This window comes from Hippoglossus hippoglossus, chromosome 11 (genome assembly GCF_009819705.1).
Source record: "Hippoglossus hippoglossus isolate fHipHip1 chromosome 11, fHipHip1.pri, whole genome shotgun sequence".
NCBI lineage: Eukaryota > Metazoa > Chordata > Actinopteri > Pleuronectiformes > Pleuronectidae > Hippoglossus > Hippoglossus hippoglossus.
In genome coordinates this window covers 10,889,723-10,905,679 of record NC_047161.1, presented here as the reverse complement: position 1 = coordinate 10,905,679, position 15,957 = coordinate 10,889,723, and the positions used below count along the sequence as shown (strand labels likewise).

The 15,957-nt window shown below is 43.2% G+C and overlaps 1 protein-coding gene across 5 annotated transcripts in view; it reads left to right on the top strand.

Annotated features, from left to right (window-relative positions):
• The window catches only part of elmo1 (engulfment and cell motility 1 (ced-12 homolog, C. elegans)), a 105,791-nt gene that overhangs the window by 48,669 nt on the left and 41,165 nt on the right, over positions 1 to 15,957 (top strand). For 3 of the 5 annotated variants that reach the window (XM_034599932.1, XM_034599930.1, XM_034599931.1), the window contains 8 exons: positions 457 to 608; positions 773 to 851; positions 2,566 to 2,607; positions 2,998 to 3,048; positions 4,386 to 4,508; positions 5,441 to 5,569; positions 6,942 to 7,046; positions 8,727 to 8,835. In XM_034599932.1, coding sequence (XP_034455823.1) covers positions 457 to 608; positions 773 to 851; positions 2,566 to 2,607; positions 2,998 to 3,048; positions 4,386 to 4,508; positions 5,441 to 5,569; positions 6,942 to 7,046; positions 8,727 to 8,835 — 790 coding nt within the window. The remainder of the gene's footprint in view (positions 1 to 456; positions 609 to 772; positions 852 to 2,565; positions 2,608 to 2,997; positions 3,049 to 4,385; positions 4,509 to 5,440; positions 5,570 to 6,941; positions 7,047 to 8,726; positions 8,836 to 15,957) is intronic. The other 2 variants (XM_034599933.1, XM_034599935.1) reach the window with 1 other exon arrangement.

The following is a 15,957-nucleotide window of genomic DNA, read 5'->3' as shown; positions in this document are numbered from 1 at the left end:
ACACAGTTGAAGTGATCTTTACAACCCATCAGCTTGTAAAGCTCTTTCAGTCATATTATCTCAAATTAATAATGCACAACACATAACCCATTACAGTTGAATTTGTTTAGCTTTGCATGGTTGTTTAGGGCTGCACGATGAGGCCAAACAATATATCGCGATTAAAATGTGCATATCCAACGCTATCGATAATTATCACGATAAATGGATGTCTGTATTATTTCTAGTCTATATTGCGATGATAATTGATATTGTTTTATTACCAAGCCACGTTTTCACCTCAGAATTCAGAACCACATTAATGTGCAAATCCACAATTAACTTTAAATGTGCATTTCCAAAAGCATTTTATCTGTCCCCTGTTGCATCTCTGTGTCTCCAAAGCATTACTGCTGATAAATGATTCAGACCCCTCTGCCGTCTCCCTTCACCTCTCCTGCACCGTCCCTTCTGCAGATTGCCGGCTACGTGAACAAGTCGGCGATGGACACGGCCGTGCTGCAGCGCTCCCTGGCCATCCTGGAGTCCATGGTGCTCAACAGTCAGGATCTGTACCACAAGGTGGCGCAGGAGATCACCATCGGACAGCTCATCCCACATCTTCAGGGGTAAGAGGGTGGATCGGTAGACTGCGTGAAGTTGATTCATTTATTGTAATTTATCAGCGTCAGTCACACAGTGATGAGTGCATTTGAAACCACTTGTGCTGACAATAATGAATTGCTTGTTTCCTTAATTAATATTCCCTAATTGTGCTGCTGTTTAATTACAGGACTGATCAGGACATACAGACCTATACCATCGCTGTCATCAACGCTCTGTTCCTCAAAGCTCCTGAGGAGAAGAGACAGGTGAGACCCCAGTGTGCACACGCACCATTCTCACACTTTACTGACTGTGTGTCATTTCATGATGCAGCGAGCTGTACATCACTTTATCATCAGCGTTTTGTACTGTTACAGAGTACTGTGTGTGTGTGTGTGTGTGTGTGTGTGTGTGTGTGTGTCAGTAACACACTCACAGTGTAGTGCAACAGTAACATCTAGCAGTGAAGTACCGATAAAAGCACCACTCATCTTTCTTTCCTCTCCCCTCTGCAGAAGTGATGTTTTAGCTCCACCATGCTCTCATTCCTCCACTCATCTCCCCTTCCTCTCTCTCTCTCTCTCTCTCTCTCTCTCTCTCTCTCTCTCTCTCTGCCGCTCCCTCACCGATGTCACATGCACTGTAGCTAATCACATGATTCTTTGCCTCGGCACCGTCGGGTCCGGGGATGTGCCTCGGCATTAATAATGAATGGGCCAACCCACAGTATTCGTCCCATGCAGCATACAAAGCTGCAAAGACATGTTATGCAGAAATAAGCGACAATGCACAACTGCATACAAATTTAACACATACTCAGAAGTTGCAGTGTTTATTTTTACTGAGACAAAATTAACAATTTGACAGAGGTCAGATCAGATTCATGAGATTGGCTGGATTAAACTTTATCGGGTTGTTTTATGTGACAGGTGAAAAATGTCTTTCTCGGGTGCAAGGGTTTTGGTCAAATGTTTAAAAGCTATAACAACAGCTTATTCTGTTTCTGCAGGGAGGCAGTTTTACAATGAGATGCTGATCATGTCATGTTTTTTTTTACAAAGAGACAGTTCACAGATGCCACATTTTAAATGGGAATTCTGGTATATTTCATTCTGCAGCCCTGTGTGTGTGTGTGTGTGTGTGTGTGTGTGTGTGTGTGTGTGTGTGTGTGTGTGTGTGTGTGTGTGTGTGTGTGTGTGTGTGTGTGTGTGTGTGTGTGTGTGTGTGTGTGTGTGTGTGTACGTGTGTGTGTACGTGTGTGTGTGTGTACGTGTGTACGTGTGTGTACGTGTATAAATGAACGGAACTTACAAAAACTTTCGGATTCGACCAGCAGTGGCCACAATGCAATCTTACTGGGCAACTGCGAAAGTCCAGGAAATATCCATTTGAAGTATTTTTTTCACCAATAAACGGCTCAAGTTGTTATTGTGGGTCTTTGCTAAGAGTTTGACAACATAACACATGTCTCGCAACACAATTTGTGGATGTTTCATGCACTGTCGCAGTTGCCCCATAAGATTACACTGCAGTTACTGCCATCATGTCCTGGCTGCCAGCGGAGGCCATCTACTGGACAGATTCCGAAAAGTTTTTTCCTGAAAATAGCATAAACACACCCACATTTATAAACATAGAACTCAGGTTGAAAAAAAAATACCGGAATTCCCCTTTAAGGTCCCAGAAGCGAGTGACACCATCTTAGTTCTCAGAGAGATGACAGTGTGTGTGTTCGGTGTTTGTGATACCCCGTCGTTTCAGCTAATTATTATGGTCCCCCAGTCTCTCACTTTTCTGCTGACTCGGTTGCCCCTTCACCCCCACCCTCCTTCCTTCCTCCCAAAAGCTGCACCGCTGACAAATACTGGGTTTTTTTTTACCTCCTGTCAGACTCGTTCTTTCTTTTTTCCACATTCATTCACTCACCCTCTCTGTCTCTCTGTCTCTGACTTTGTTTCCTCACTGCACACGATATGGTAGTTTGATGAGCACATTGTGGACATCCTAAATTGTCCCCTGACAGTAAGTGCACCCTTGATTAGCATACTTTGTAGTTTGCACTGTAGATGACATGTAGTTAGTGCATTAAGTAACCCCCCCCCTCCCTCTTTTTAAGATTAAGTTCTCCTTTGGGATGGCTTCCTTATTATTTCATGACCTGTCACTGCAGACTCAGCCGTGTGCCGTGAATACTTTATTTTGGTTTTTTGCCCATATTCATTTTTTTTTTTACATAGAGAACCCCAGAAAAGACATTTATTGCTGATGTATTGTTGTTTCTCAACATTCTCCCCCCCCCCCCCCCCCCCCCCCCCCCCCCTTCCTCTCTCACTCTCCAGCTAAATATATATATTTATTTATCTTTATGTGAATTTGTATTCTTTTCTCCCCCTTTTCTTTCTCCCTCTATAGGAGATGGCCCATATTCTTGCCCAGAAACAGCTGCGCTCCATCATTCTCAGTGTAAGTGTAATAACTTCTCTTCCTCTCCAGTGTAAGTCTGTTGTCTTTCTGATGCCTTTCAGACCTGGTATTAACATCCGAGATGATCAGCACTGAGTACAGGTTTGAACGCACCTAAATACGTCCTGAGATCCAATCACTCAGACCTTATTCATGGGGGGGTTGGGCCACGTCCCGGGCCACATCCTTGTCGCTGTATGAACACCAATGTGTCCCGGGCCACATCTTAAGCAGCACCTACTCCTCTGACACACCACAGTTTCACAATGAATCAAATTCATTTTTATGCTTCTCAGCGTCTATATGTGGATTTGTTTAAAGCGGCGAAGTGAGTTCAGATCCCGAGTGGTCACAGGAGACTCATTCAGGACACATTCTAATGCCAGGTGTGAACAGACCAACTTCACAAGAACCACTTACAATCCAATCTCCTCAGGACGGATGTTCATACCTGGTCTGAACCAGGCCTCTCCCTGCTGCTGTCTCTGTGTTTGTTGCTGTCTGTCTGTCTCTCCCTGTGTTATATATTTGTGTCTCTATCTTTCTCTCTGTTTGTCTCTCTGTCTGTCTCCCTCTCTCTCTGTATATCTTTGTCTCTCTGTCCGTCTCTCTGTGTTTATATTTGTCTCTCTGTCTCTCTCTCTCTGTCTGTCTCGCTCTCTCTGTCCATCTCTCTCTGTTTATCTTTGTCGCTCTCTCTCTCTGTTTGTCTCTCTCTATGTGTTTGTCTCTGTCTGTCTCGCTATCTCTGTCCCGCTCTCTCTGTTTATCTTTGTCTCTGTCCGTCTCTCTCTGTTTATCTATGTCTCTCTCTCTCTCTGTCTGTCTCGCTCTCTTTGTCCCTCTCTCTCTTTTTATCTTCGTCTCTCTGTCTCTCTCCCTTTGTCTCACTGTGTTCGTCTCTGTCTCTCTGTGTTTGTCTTTGTCTCTCTTCCTCTGGTTTTATGCTTCTGCACCAGTGTGATATCAGAGAGGAAAATGAAACCTGCCACTCCTGCCTCTGTCTCACCTCCCTGCTTATTATCTCCTGTTCTCTCTTTCTCACACCTGTTCTCTTTTCCCTCCTTCATCCTCTCCCTCGTGTTAAATCTCATGTCTCCCTCTCCTCTTCCGTCATCTGACTTGGGCTTCCTAATCCTCATTATTCACTCCCAAATCCTCTTATTCTTCTTTGTTATCTCTCACCGTCTTCCTCCAAAATCCATGTCTCGCCTCTCCGACCTTAAAACCCGTCCTCTCTCCTTCACCTTCTCTTTTGCACATCCGACACCTCTGTCTTACATTCTCCCCTGTCCCGCCTCCTCTCCCCTCCTCTCTTTGTCCTTCACACCGTGCAGAACGTGATCCGGAGCCCCACGCCCATCAACGATGAGATGGCCCACCAGCTGTATGTGCTGCAGGTGCTCACCTTCAACCTGCTGGAGGACCGCATGATGACAAAGATGGATCCCCAGGACCAGGTGGGGACTGGGAACAGTGCAGACACAAGTTGGTGTGGAGAAATGAGTGAATGCTGGAAGGGTAAAGAGGGGAATGTCATTTCACAGATATGGTGGAGTGAATTCTGTAATGGAAGTTCATGTGATTACACAATATATAAAGATATTTACAATACTGTGTATGAAATATATAGAAAATAAAGATAGAAAATTCGAAATCTTTATTACATAAAATGTAAACATAAATGCACATAAAGTAAAAGTAAAAGTTTTTGTACTTTTCTCATTATATTTTATCGGCAAACAAATAAACATTGAACCTACAAAATGTTAGTAGCAGTGTATATATTATATATCAGTAGATGGGGTACAATAGAGGTATATCAGGCTTTGGGTACATAAATAAATTCTTGTTATTAGGATCAATTTACTGTTGTTTTTTTATCTTTTCATGGGATTTTCTTACTCAAGAATACCACCAGTCTTTTCAAATCGAAAGTACGAATGTCAGAATGATAAGTATTCAGGACACGTTTGTCCAACCTAGTGCAGCCAAACACAGCACAAGTAACTTTATTACAAAAAAAACTCTGCAGGTATACAAAGAACAATTTCCAAAAAGAAAAAAGTGTTTCTCACAGAGGGATCCCCCAGCAGGACAGGCGAGCATGCTACAGCTGCCAGGAGTAAACAATCATTAATCTTTTATTCAACAGCCTGTGGGCAGTTTGCGCCTGATCCGGCCAGATTCCAAAGAAATAAAAAACGTTACTATAGGTTTGGCTAAGGAATTTAAACAGTTGAGAGACATGGCTGCCGGCCAGACAGCCTCGGGCACTGCAAGACCCCAGACAGTGGAGATGAGACTGATTCCTAAATTACAACATGTTGAAAGGCTGAAAAGACGGATAGATTTATGAGCAGCACTTTAATATTCTTCTCTGCGTGTGCAGGCTCAGAGGGACATCATCTTTGAGCTGCGGAGAATTGCCTTCGACGTGGAGTGTGAGCCCAACAACAGTGGCAGCATCGAGAAGCGCAAGTCCATGTACACCCGCGACTACAAGAAGCTCGGCTTTATTGTAAGTATGTGTTTGAGAAAACCTCAAACTACTGATACTGAACACACACACACACACACACACACACACACACACACACACACACACACACACACACACACACACACACACACACAGGACTCAAGAGTGAGATCATGTCTGAAAACAAACACTGTCTGACCACAAGGGAGACTGATAATTGGACATAAATGTTCAAGTGTGTGTACATGTGTGTGTGCGTGCATGTGTGTGTGAGCGTGCGTGTTTAACCGTAGTTTCCTTTTATCCATTGTGTTTCTCCCTCGGGCTTAAATATTCTGTCACTCACTGAGTGTGTGAGTGTGTTTGTGTGTGGCATTACTCATCAATTGTGGGGACCATAGAGACATGACTGTGTGTGTGTGTGTGTGTGTGTGTGTCTGTGTGTGTGTGTGTGTGTGTGTGTGTGTGTGTGTGTGTGTCTGTGTGTCTTAGTGGTCTAACTGTAGCATAACAACTAAACTGGCTTGGTGTGAGCTCACAGTTGTCTCAGGGCTCTTCCCATCCGCACTCCCACTGCAGTGTGTTCAGTTAAGATAAGGACAATTGGACGGCCTTGTCTCCACCAGTGTAGAGAACAACCCTAAAATCCTCCTTAGCCTGCTTTTCATGCTAGACAGCACACACACACACACACACACACACACACACATAGTGTATACACACTCATCTGCAAGCCTTAATTTGGCATCATCCTGAAAGACCTTATCACTGCGAAAATAATTGATTTTCCTTTTAGTGCCTTTAGGTGTTTTAAGTGGGGATTGCTGCACACGCTGGAATATCTTCCATGGGTCCATATGAGAGTGAGGGTATTTGTCTGTTTCCGTTTGGAGCCTCTAAGTCCGCTTCATGTCAGGCAGAGTTACTAAACTGATGAGCCAGATCCTCCAGTCCTCTTTTCATCCTCTGCTCCCTCCTCTTCCTCCTCTTCCTCTCGCTTTTCCTTTTCAACATCCCGTCTCACCTTTTACTCTCAAGATCCACTTCAGAGTGATGTGTGTGCAAATATATCCATGCTGTTAACTGAAGGTGGAATAAGGACAACGTAGGCAGTCTGTATCTGTATATCCCATAGTATAAAATAAGTGTGTGCGTGTGTGTGTGAGAGAGAGCCATAAATCATTTACAGTACACTCCACATTTTTCTGACCATAATAATAATAAACTTGTTTCGTAATTCAATCATTTTTATGAAAATAAAATCACGCACATGTTTCACTCCGATGACAGATGAGGAAAAAAAGAATGTTCTTCCGATGATTCCCAAAAGACTAAAGCTTTAAAAAACAATATTGTAGTATCGTGTTCGAGTGAATGTCTCCCCCTCTGTCTCTCTCTGTCTTTCTCTCAGAACCATGTGAATCCAGCTGTGGATTTCACCCAGATCCCTCCAGGCATGCTGGCTCTGGATAACATGCTGTACTTTGCCAGACATCACCAGGACGCCTACATCAGGGTAAGAATGCTCACACACTTTCATGTGCGGTTATGCCCCATGTAGACACACCAACACACACACTGACACACACACACTGCTCCGTCATTTTTTATCATTTCTCCTCGTCACCTCCGCCTCCTCACAAACTTCCTTCCCTCCGGCTCCTTCGCTTGTGTTTAGTTTTTTGGCTCAAACACAAATTTTCTTTCAGCAAAAATTGAATTTCATGAGGTTGCTCAGCCCAGACAACAGAACTGATTTAATTCCTTCCAGTGTCAGTCAGTCATTTTCACACTGACAGTCAGCAGGATTGCTTTGGTTAATAGACTTGTGATTGACCTCAGCTGCTGTCTTTAATAGGATGTTAGCATAGACTGAACATAACGATGGACGACACGTCTCCACTTGCTCCCACCATCAAGAAGTGAAGCCAAAATATCCCAGGCACCAGGGGCGGGGCCAGTGGGGGGCAGCGGGAATCTTATTGGCCCCTTAAGTGCCCCTGTCATGTCCATGGTAGCATGCTCGACCAATCGCTAGTCAGTCTTAACTGTCAATAGTGATGTTTCATCCCGTTTACATAGAATTGTTTATAACTATATTGTTGTTGTTAATATTATTATTGTTTTTATAATACCCCCACACCCATCCAACTGCAGAACACATCATTTATTAATTTGTAAGTGGTTCATGCTTTATATTCATTCTTTTTATAGAGGAAGAAAGTAACAGATGCTTTGAAAGTTCAATCCAGACTCGCCACAGTCTCATTGATACCCCACAAGTTATTTTCCCCAGTAAAACTGCATGAGGCCAAGATTAATAATGACTGTGTGTCTGTGTGTGCGCTCTGGCATTATGTTGGTGAGTAACTCTGTCTCTGGACCTGAGAAAAGAGATGTTTGAGCAGAGCCGACTCAGCCGACCAGAGGGAGAAAGCAGAGCCTCCTTTTTCCCAAATTAAACTGTCACCGGCGAGAATGATTGGGACCTTGATAGCCTCATTTAGGGAGCGCTGCAGACTTCTCCATAATTAGGCTGATTTCTTTTGCTGTAGAGATTTCATTTATGTGTTTTGCCTTCCAATCAGATAGCTGTGAGGGTCAGATGAGGTCAGATAATGACTAATAGAATCAACCATAATGGAATTGTTGATGGCAAAATGTCAGTGTTGTTCTGTAAATTGATGCAAACGTAAAAGCAAAACACACTGAGAATGCACACGTCTGCACGGCGACAGCCAGTGGCCTTTTGAACGTGATATTTCAAGAACGCCTTGGGGGAATTTCTTCAAATTTGGTCCAAACATTCAGTTGGACTCGAGAATGTTTTGATTAGAATTTGGTCATCAAAGGTCAAGGTCACTGTGACCTTACCTTGTGAATATGTTATCTTAAAACGCCTCAAAAGAATCCTTTCAAATTTGGCGCAAACGTAGACTCACAGATTAACTAATTCGATTTGGGTCGTCAACGGTCAAAGTAATGATGGCCTCACAAGACATGTTTTTGCCTGTTGAAAATAATATCTAAAGTCTGCCTGTAGGGAAATTCTTCAAAATGCTGTTAATTCTAGTTATATGATGAAATGATTGGACTGTAAGAAGTGAGTGTAAAATCACATACTCTTCATTTACCCCTGAGCAGATCTTCTCCTGATGTTTCTCGTCCTGACTCATTGATTCTTTGTGTTTTTTAGATCGTGCTGGAGAACAGCAGCCGAGAAGACAAGCACGAGTGTCCGTTCGGCCGCAGCAGCATCGAGCTGACGAAGATGCTCTGTGAGATTCTCAAAGTGGGCGAGCTCCGTAAGTCGACATTAGCACACAGACGACCCCCCCCCCCCCCCCCCCCCCCCCCCCCCCCCCCCCCCCCCTCCACCTTCAGTCAACTGCAGATGATGGCTCTTCTGTGTCTTACTTCACTCATTAGACAGTCGGAGAAACACTGCTTTACCCACAGAGATGAATGTATGTACTTGAGCACGTGCGTCTGGATTTGTTTGCCTTTTGCGTACACATCCTCCCCTTCCCACTAAGATGAAAGCAACCATTATGCTCAGTAATTGTGCTGCTGGGAGTTCATTATTTAGTGATGCACCTCAATCCATTTAGCCCCTCTCAGGCTAATATACTGCCTCTGGGGGGCGCACTTCACGGAGACAGAGAAGCTCTGCCCGCTTCCACTCCGAATTGATGTGCCCCGAGCGAGGGAGAGGGCATGTTTAGCTCACTTTTAAAACCACTTGCCCTTTTCATCTGCCTGTGTCGGTTTTCTCCACAGAGGATTTAGACTCGGCCGCATTGCAGGGTTCTCCACTCTTGTTTGTAAATTGCAGTGTTGGACTTTATTTGAAGACCAGTGTCCACTGCTGTTTCTCTGTCTTTGAATATTATTTAAAGAAATTCACCCAGATTCTCTCCTCTGTGTTTAACGGTAAAGCCCCGGCCTCAGTGTAAATACAAGATAAGAAGGTGCAGTCATATTTTTTTAACATTTCCAAGCATATTATAATGTCCCTCTCCTTTTTTTAATATTCTCTTATCTCTGCCAGACTTTGCTCTAATGCAAAATGCCTCCACCTCCCCCTCCGTCCTAATCAAATTCTCAGCTGACACTCAGCAAAGACAAATGGACACAGATATTTAGTTTTAAGCGGAAAGATGCTGCGTGCAGTGTTTAGTTACAGTCACATTGTTACCTGACAAACATGCTCTGACCCTGAAAAACTGGGGTGGATGAGTGGAGGGTCTTAGTTCAGGTGAGGAGACAGGTCATGTCTCCTGTGGTATTACACAACCTAATTTAACACACACACACACTGAGTTCTTTGCTTGACTTCTTCCATGCTACATTCACATCACTATGTTTTTGTTTCAAAAAGCATCATCTCTGCTACGTATGCTCACCCGGCATCCACTCTACTCCAAAGTTTGGAAACGCTGCTGGCCCCATTTTAGTTTGAAAAGCCCTGCACTGTGTTTAGTCTGGAAGGGTAGAAAGGGAGAAAACAATCTTCATTAGCTTCAGCTACCAGTGTAGAACACAACATGGATAATCAATTACAAGTGTTTCTGACCCTGTTGTCCCTGCTAACGTCCCAGTTTACGTGGGTTATCACGTGATATGTGTTTTCAGGTGTGTCAGTATGGACAGGCATTAAAACAGATGTGGAAATCATTTTAGTTTGTAAACACCATTTTAAATGAAAACGTAGTTGTGTGGATGTAGACTCAGTGACCTGGTTCTAAGTGTTTGTGTGAGCATCTATTTATGCCTGAGATTTTTTTCTGGGCAGCATGTCTCAGGGCTTTGATTCAGTGGATCTCATTAGTTTTTATCCAAATATGAACCACTGCACACGCCCTCTTGACCTTCGCTCTTAACAGACTAAAATTGCTTCCCTTTAGTATTCCGATATGTCCCCTGACCTCATTCATGTCAATAAGCTGATTTAAGCAACCACAACTGTCCCAAAACAGGGGAAAACATCTGTATCTCTATGGCTTTTCCTCAGCGTGTAGTTGAAGGCTTATGCAATAGAGCTAAATCCCCAGGATGAATGCCAGGGTATCATCATGAATATGATTGTTTCTGAGAGACTGGGGAGAGTGCACGATTTCATGAAACTTAATCAAAGGATCTGAATGTGCAACCCAACCTAAAAAAATCTGCTCAACATTTTCTACTCTACTTTAGCAAATATTTATTTCTGCTATTTTTACACCGGTGAAGATACTCTTATGTTATGGCGCTAAGATTTCCCTGCAGGCCTGAAAGCTGGGGTTGTATTATGGTGGTGACCTTGACTCGTAGCTCTGGGCCTCTCTGTTCCCAGTGGCTGTATAATATCCTCTTTACCGTTACTGTCAGCCCCGGAGACTGAGGCTACTATTAATATTTATGACGTGTTATACTGTTTATGTGTGAATGTGTAAAACGGAAGAACAGATAAGAATTGGTAAGGTGAACCTATACGCTGCAGCACCTGACCTATCTGCCCATAGATGCTGTCTGCTGCCACAATAATGGCAGCTACACCTGCTTCAGACGTGACTGGATTCCCGTAAACATAAGTAGGTCTTCTGTGGGCACGCCGTAAGAAGAAATAGATGTAAAGGGAATAAAACGAATTCCCTTGGAGGAAACTGGGGAGAGGAAAGACAACATGTTAAGATATAAATATATATATTTCTACACACACACATACTGACGTTGTCCCAAATCTTCATGCTCCCATCTGTCTTTGTCCAGACCCTAGTAAATATTTGCACAGACTCACACTCGGAGCATTATATGCATCTTATCCTCATGTGTCCCAGAGTAGTCATAATCTGCACTGCGTTTTCTCTTGTCGAGGGCTAAGTGCATTTTCATACACACCCCATTAGCCCTGTGTATATTAACACACACTAATGAATGTATGAGGAGGATGAATGTAACATGGGCCTGGCAGGTGTTGTAAATGCTTCGTGGGTAACGGCTGGTCATTAGAGTGTGTGTGTGTGTGTGTGTGTGTGTGTGTGTGTGTGTGTGTGTGTGTGTGTGTGTGTGTGTGTGTGTGTGTGTGTGTGTGTGTGTGTGTGTGTGTGTGTGTGTGTGTGTGTGTGTGTGTGTGTGTGTGTGTGTGTGAGAGAGATGCAAGGGGCATGAGTGTGCATTTCCCAGAGGAAGGCTGGGAGAGAAATGAGTCTGAGCTCTGCACCGACTGTCATTATTCGCGTTGACCTTTCCACAGAGAAACAATGAAATACCTGACACTAATGAGGATGTTGGAGTGGCTGTCTGTGCCTCCGTAATGTTTTATCGGTTTGGATAGCGTGGTATTTGAGTCGGAGTAATATTAGAAACTGTGGTACATTATTTTGCCAATAACTTGACATGTAACAATGACATTTCAAGCAGGTTATTTTTCTCGAGTGCACCAGTTCTCAGACTGTGGGGAAAACACGTCTGCATGAGCCAATCGCGAGAAGAAGAAGAGCGACATAATTTTTCTGTCTCTCTTTTTTTTTAATGCGTGTGTTTTCTTTGGATTGGAAATGTTGGTCGGTCAGTCAGTTCATCACTTTGAACCTTTTGAGGATGAGTCATAGGATGCAGGCGAATGGCCTATTTGTCTATTTTAGAAAAGTTTCTAACTGAGTGCAATGATCCAGAAGTATCTCCTTTAGTATAGGGAACAGTGGACCATTAGGAAAGGAGAAACTGCTGTCCCACAATTCCTTGCAGCTCTAACATTTAAAGCGACGCAACATCATAGTAGCACCAGGGCATACCCACGTAAATATAAAAAAACAACACCTTTTTTTAGTCTTGTGACACAATCTAACACTAATTTAAATCCTCACATGATTGTTTCATTTCCAAATCCAGGACCCCCACTACCTCCTGTGGTCACAGCCTCACAGAGCTGCTAGCTTGGCTTCACACTTTTTGTTTGTTTACACATCGTCTGACATCATCTTACTCCTCGTGTATAACCCTGCATACTGCACATAGGCCTCAGCGCAGCGGGACATATGCAGAGCCTGTAAGAACAAGGTGATACAGCTGTCAGTGGAGCTGTAGGCTACTCACTAAATCTTTCATAGTGCTGAGAAAAACCAAGACCCAGAGCCGCTCCAGAAAACTTCATCAGAGCCAACCAGATCACCAGAGAAATGTAATTCTCCATTTAAAAGTCATGGTTGTCTTTTAAATTCCGTGTCTATAAATCCAATCCAAAAACCCCTGGTGCAGAAAAAAAGACTTAATTTCAGCCGCTTCTTCTTCTTTCTTTTTTTCTCACATTTTTTCCAATCTCTGCTTCACACCCCTCTGTGCACAAGGGCAGAAGAAAGAGACAGCGGATTAATTGTGATGGCGGTGATGTCTTGGTGGCTCATTTGCTCGATGTGAAATGTCAGTTTGGCTGCAGCAGGGTCCGGACACTCTCTTCTTGTTTTCTCATGAGGTTAAAACACCAAGGAATCGTCGGTTCCCCTCGGGCAGCTGAAGTTGCCTTTTCTTCCCCCATCTCATCTCCTCAAGCTCTTCTTTCCTAATTTTTTTTTCACAAACAACAGGCAAGCATTGCAGTGGCAGTTGCACTTTCAGGTCAACCGATTTTCTCCCATTCTAATTCATCTTCCCCATTTTCAGACGTTTCATTGTTGAAATATTTCTATGCAGATTTGCTCTGGAGGAAGGAGGTAAGGCAGCTTGTTTGGTTGAATCATCTGTCAGCGCTGCCAGATCCTACATAATTCATGCCACTATCCAGGTGTCACTCTCTCCGCTCCCCTTCTTCCATTAATTCATAACCTTTCTGTTTCTCTCTCCCGCTCCTGCACTTGTTGTTGCCCTGCTTTAGATCCTAAAAGATTAATTATCCCACCGTGTTTCTGCTGAAACACGGGGCTTAATGGAATCTGCGTCGACGAGGCGCCAACCATGACTTTTTCTGACTCTCCTCTTTGAGCCGGCGCATGGAATATTTATGAAGTTATTTAGAAAGGACCGGTCGTTGGGAGTAATGGCCCCGCTCGGTGATTCGTGGCGTGGCGTCTCGTGGCTGAGATGGCGAGCCCGGCAGGTCTGTGAGCGGACACACACATGTTGGTGGACTCATACGTGAAATAAGGTCTGTGCAGCCTCCAGACTGATGGTCACATATATTTGTAACCGTCTCTTCCATTACTGCGCGATCAGCCCAGGTCAGAACAAAAGGCCACGTTCAGCACCATGGACAGTTCTGTCACAATACATCATGTGGAAAAAAGGATTGATTTTCCTTTTTGTCTCCTCTCAAGGACAGTAGTATAGATTGTATCTTTCTTTTTAGTCACTATGTTATATGAATCAGAAAATATATATTAAGGTTTCTTTATAGGTACTTTGTGTAGTATTTAATTAAATCAATTTTTTCGATGTTCAGGGTAGTTTTGGGGAGAAATGCCCTTTATTGATATTCGATAGTAGGAAGATGAGTCACAAGATATAAGGGTATAAAATTACATACAATAAAAATGTCCGACTGGATGTAGTTTGTGCCAGGCCAACTACTATTACCAGACAAAGGAAGAAAATTGTTAGCCACAATCTTAAGCCAGCTTTTCTGTTTCTTCTATATTTTTCTTGTACTTTTTCAAGACAAAACAAATAACCGCAAAACCTCCCGACCTGAAGAGGAGGGTGCAACTGCTCCACTTTATTCCCCTGATAATGCTCTTAATAAATCTTCTCTTTGACTTTAAGCGGTGGTGAAAAATACTACAGTTTCTGCAAAGAACTGTCACATCTGCAAGGTAAATGTTAAATTTAGGATGTGCTGGAAAAAAAGCAAAAGTCTTTTGTGTGAGCTACAAGGGAGGGTAATCACACTGGCACTGTATCTTACTGTATGCAAGCACTGCTGTTATTTTATGATGCGTGTGTGTGTGTGCGTGCACAGTACGTCCAAACCCAGCAGGTGATTCTGAGTCATCCACTTTCATTACCTGAACACCTCCCACTGTAATGCCACTCCTGAGTTACCCACTGTGTCCCCGGTAAAACCAACAACATTATATCAGCACAATTTTGGTTTTAACTTACATATATTTATTTGACTTTTTATATAGGTTTTTATACTTTTTTTTTTTCACACTGTAAAAAGGTGTGACCAGTATGAATTCAATCAAAATCAGCTGTAACAAAAAACTTAACATCCACTTTCCTTAAGTAAGTAAGGGCTTAATTAACCTTCCATAGGAAAAGATATTTAAATTAAATGAAATACTCCATTATATGTTTGCGTTCAGTGGACAGTTGCTGCCACAGCAGAGGTATCAGGTGGGATGAGAATTTATCTTCATACATTAGCAACATCAGTGTTAGCTGACTCGGAAACTGACCCAATGTGAAATGACTTGTTCAGGTTGTAGCTGCTAATCCCCCCCCCCCATAGGCCTCCCTCCATAAATCATGAGCGAAGTGTAGAATCCCAAGTATCCCTCAAGTCGGGACGCAAGCATCTATTTGGCGGTCAGCAGCAGCCACTTCACACAGTTGTCAGTTGCAGCCTTGTGTTCAAGAGGGCGAGCCTTCTGCAGGGTTTTTCCACTCGGTAGCCTCAGGCATACATCAGTGGAGGGTTTTTTAAATCGAAGAGCACAAATAACAACACACTTGACAGATGGCCGCTCCGTAATCTCAACTCTTTAGCATCCTTGAAGTTTCTCCGACTGCCCCCTGTCACTTCGCAGCAACCCTCAGTGGACTGAAGTGATACGATGGATGAAACACAACCCACCTAATGACACTGCTGCCACACTCGTTTTACTTTCACTTGTACTTGGAGCTCCTTGGATATAATTTACCGCCAAGCTCTCACCAACATGTCTGCATCATTTACACCCTCAAACTTTATTTTGGTTATTTTTTTTCCCCAAAGACCCCTTAGTACCAGTAGGGTGAAGTCTGACAGGACAACATTTATACATATACAACATTTTAAACACTTGAAGAACACGAGGTGATTGTGAGAGTAAAACCAAACTCCATAGGGATTCTATTGATAACTCGTTTCAAACCAGTCAATTAGCAACAATTAAGCTTTGGCTCTTCCAACGATACTGAATAGTTTAATAATATCTACCGATGCAAAGTGTGCAGTGGTCGAATAGACCTGTCTACTAATATGCACAGTTTGGCTGCAGTTTATCCACCACTCTCTGATACTTTCTCACATGCACTTTGTGATAAAGCCCTTAAATCTGCCTATTTTTAGAAGTATAATTATGATTTTTCACATATAAGCTGTGCCTGTGTGTATGAGCAAACACAGTATGTGCATGTGAGCTGGAGAGTTTTCTTTTGTTTTGCTACGATGAAATGATTCTGAATCTGTGCAAACTCCCGACAGATTGTGTGTTTGTTTGAGTAACGATGACTCACAGCGAGTCTTT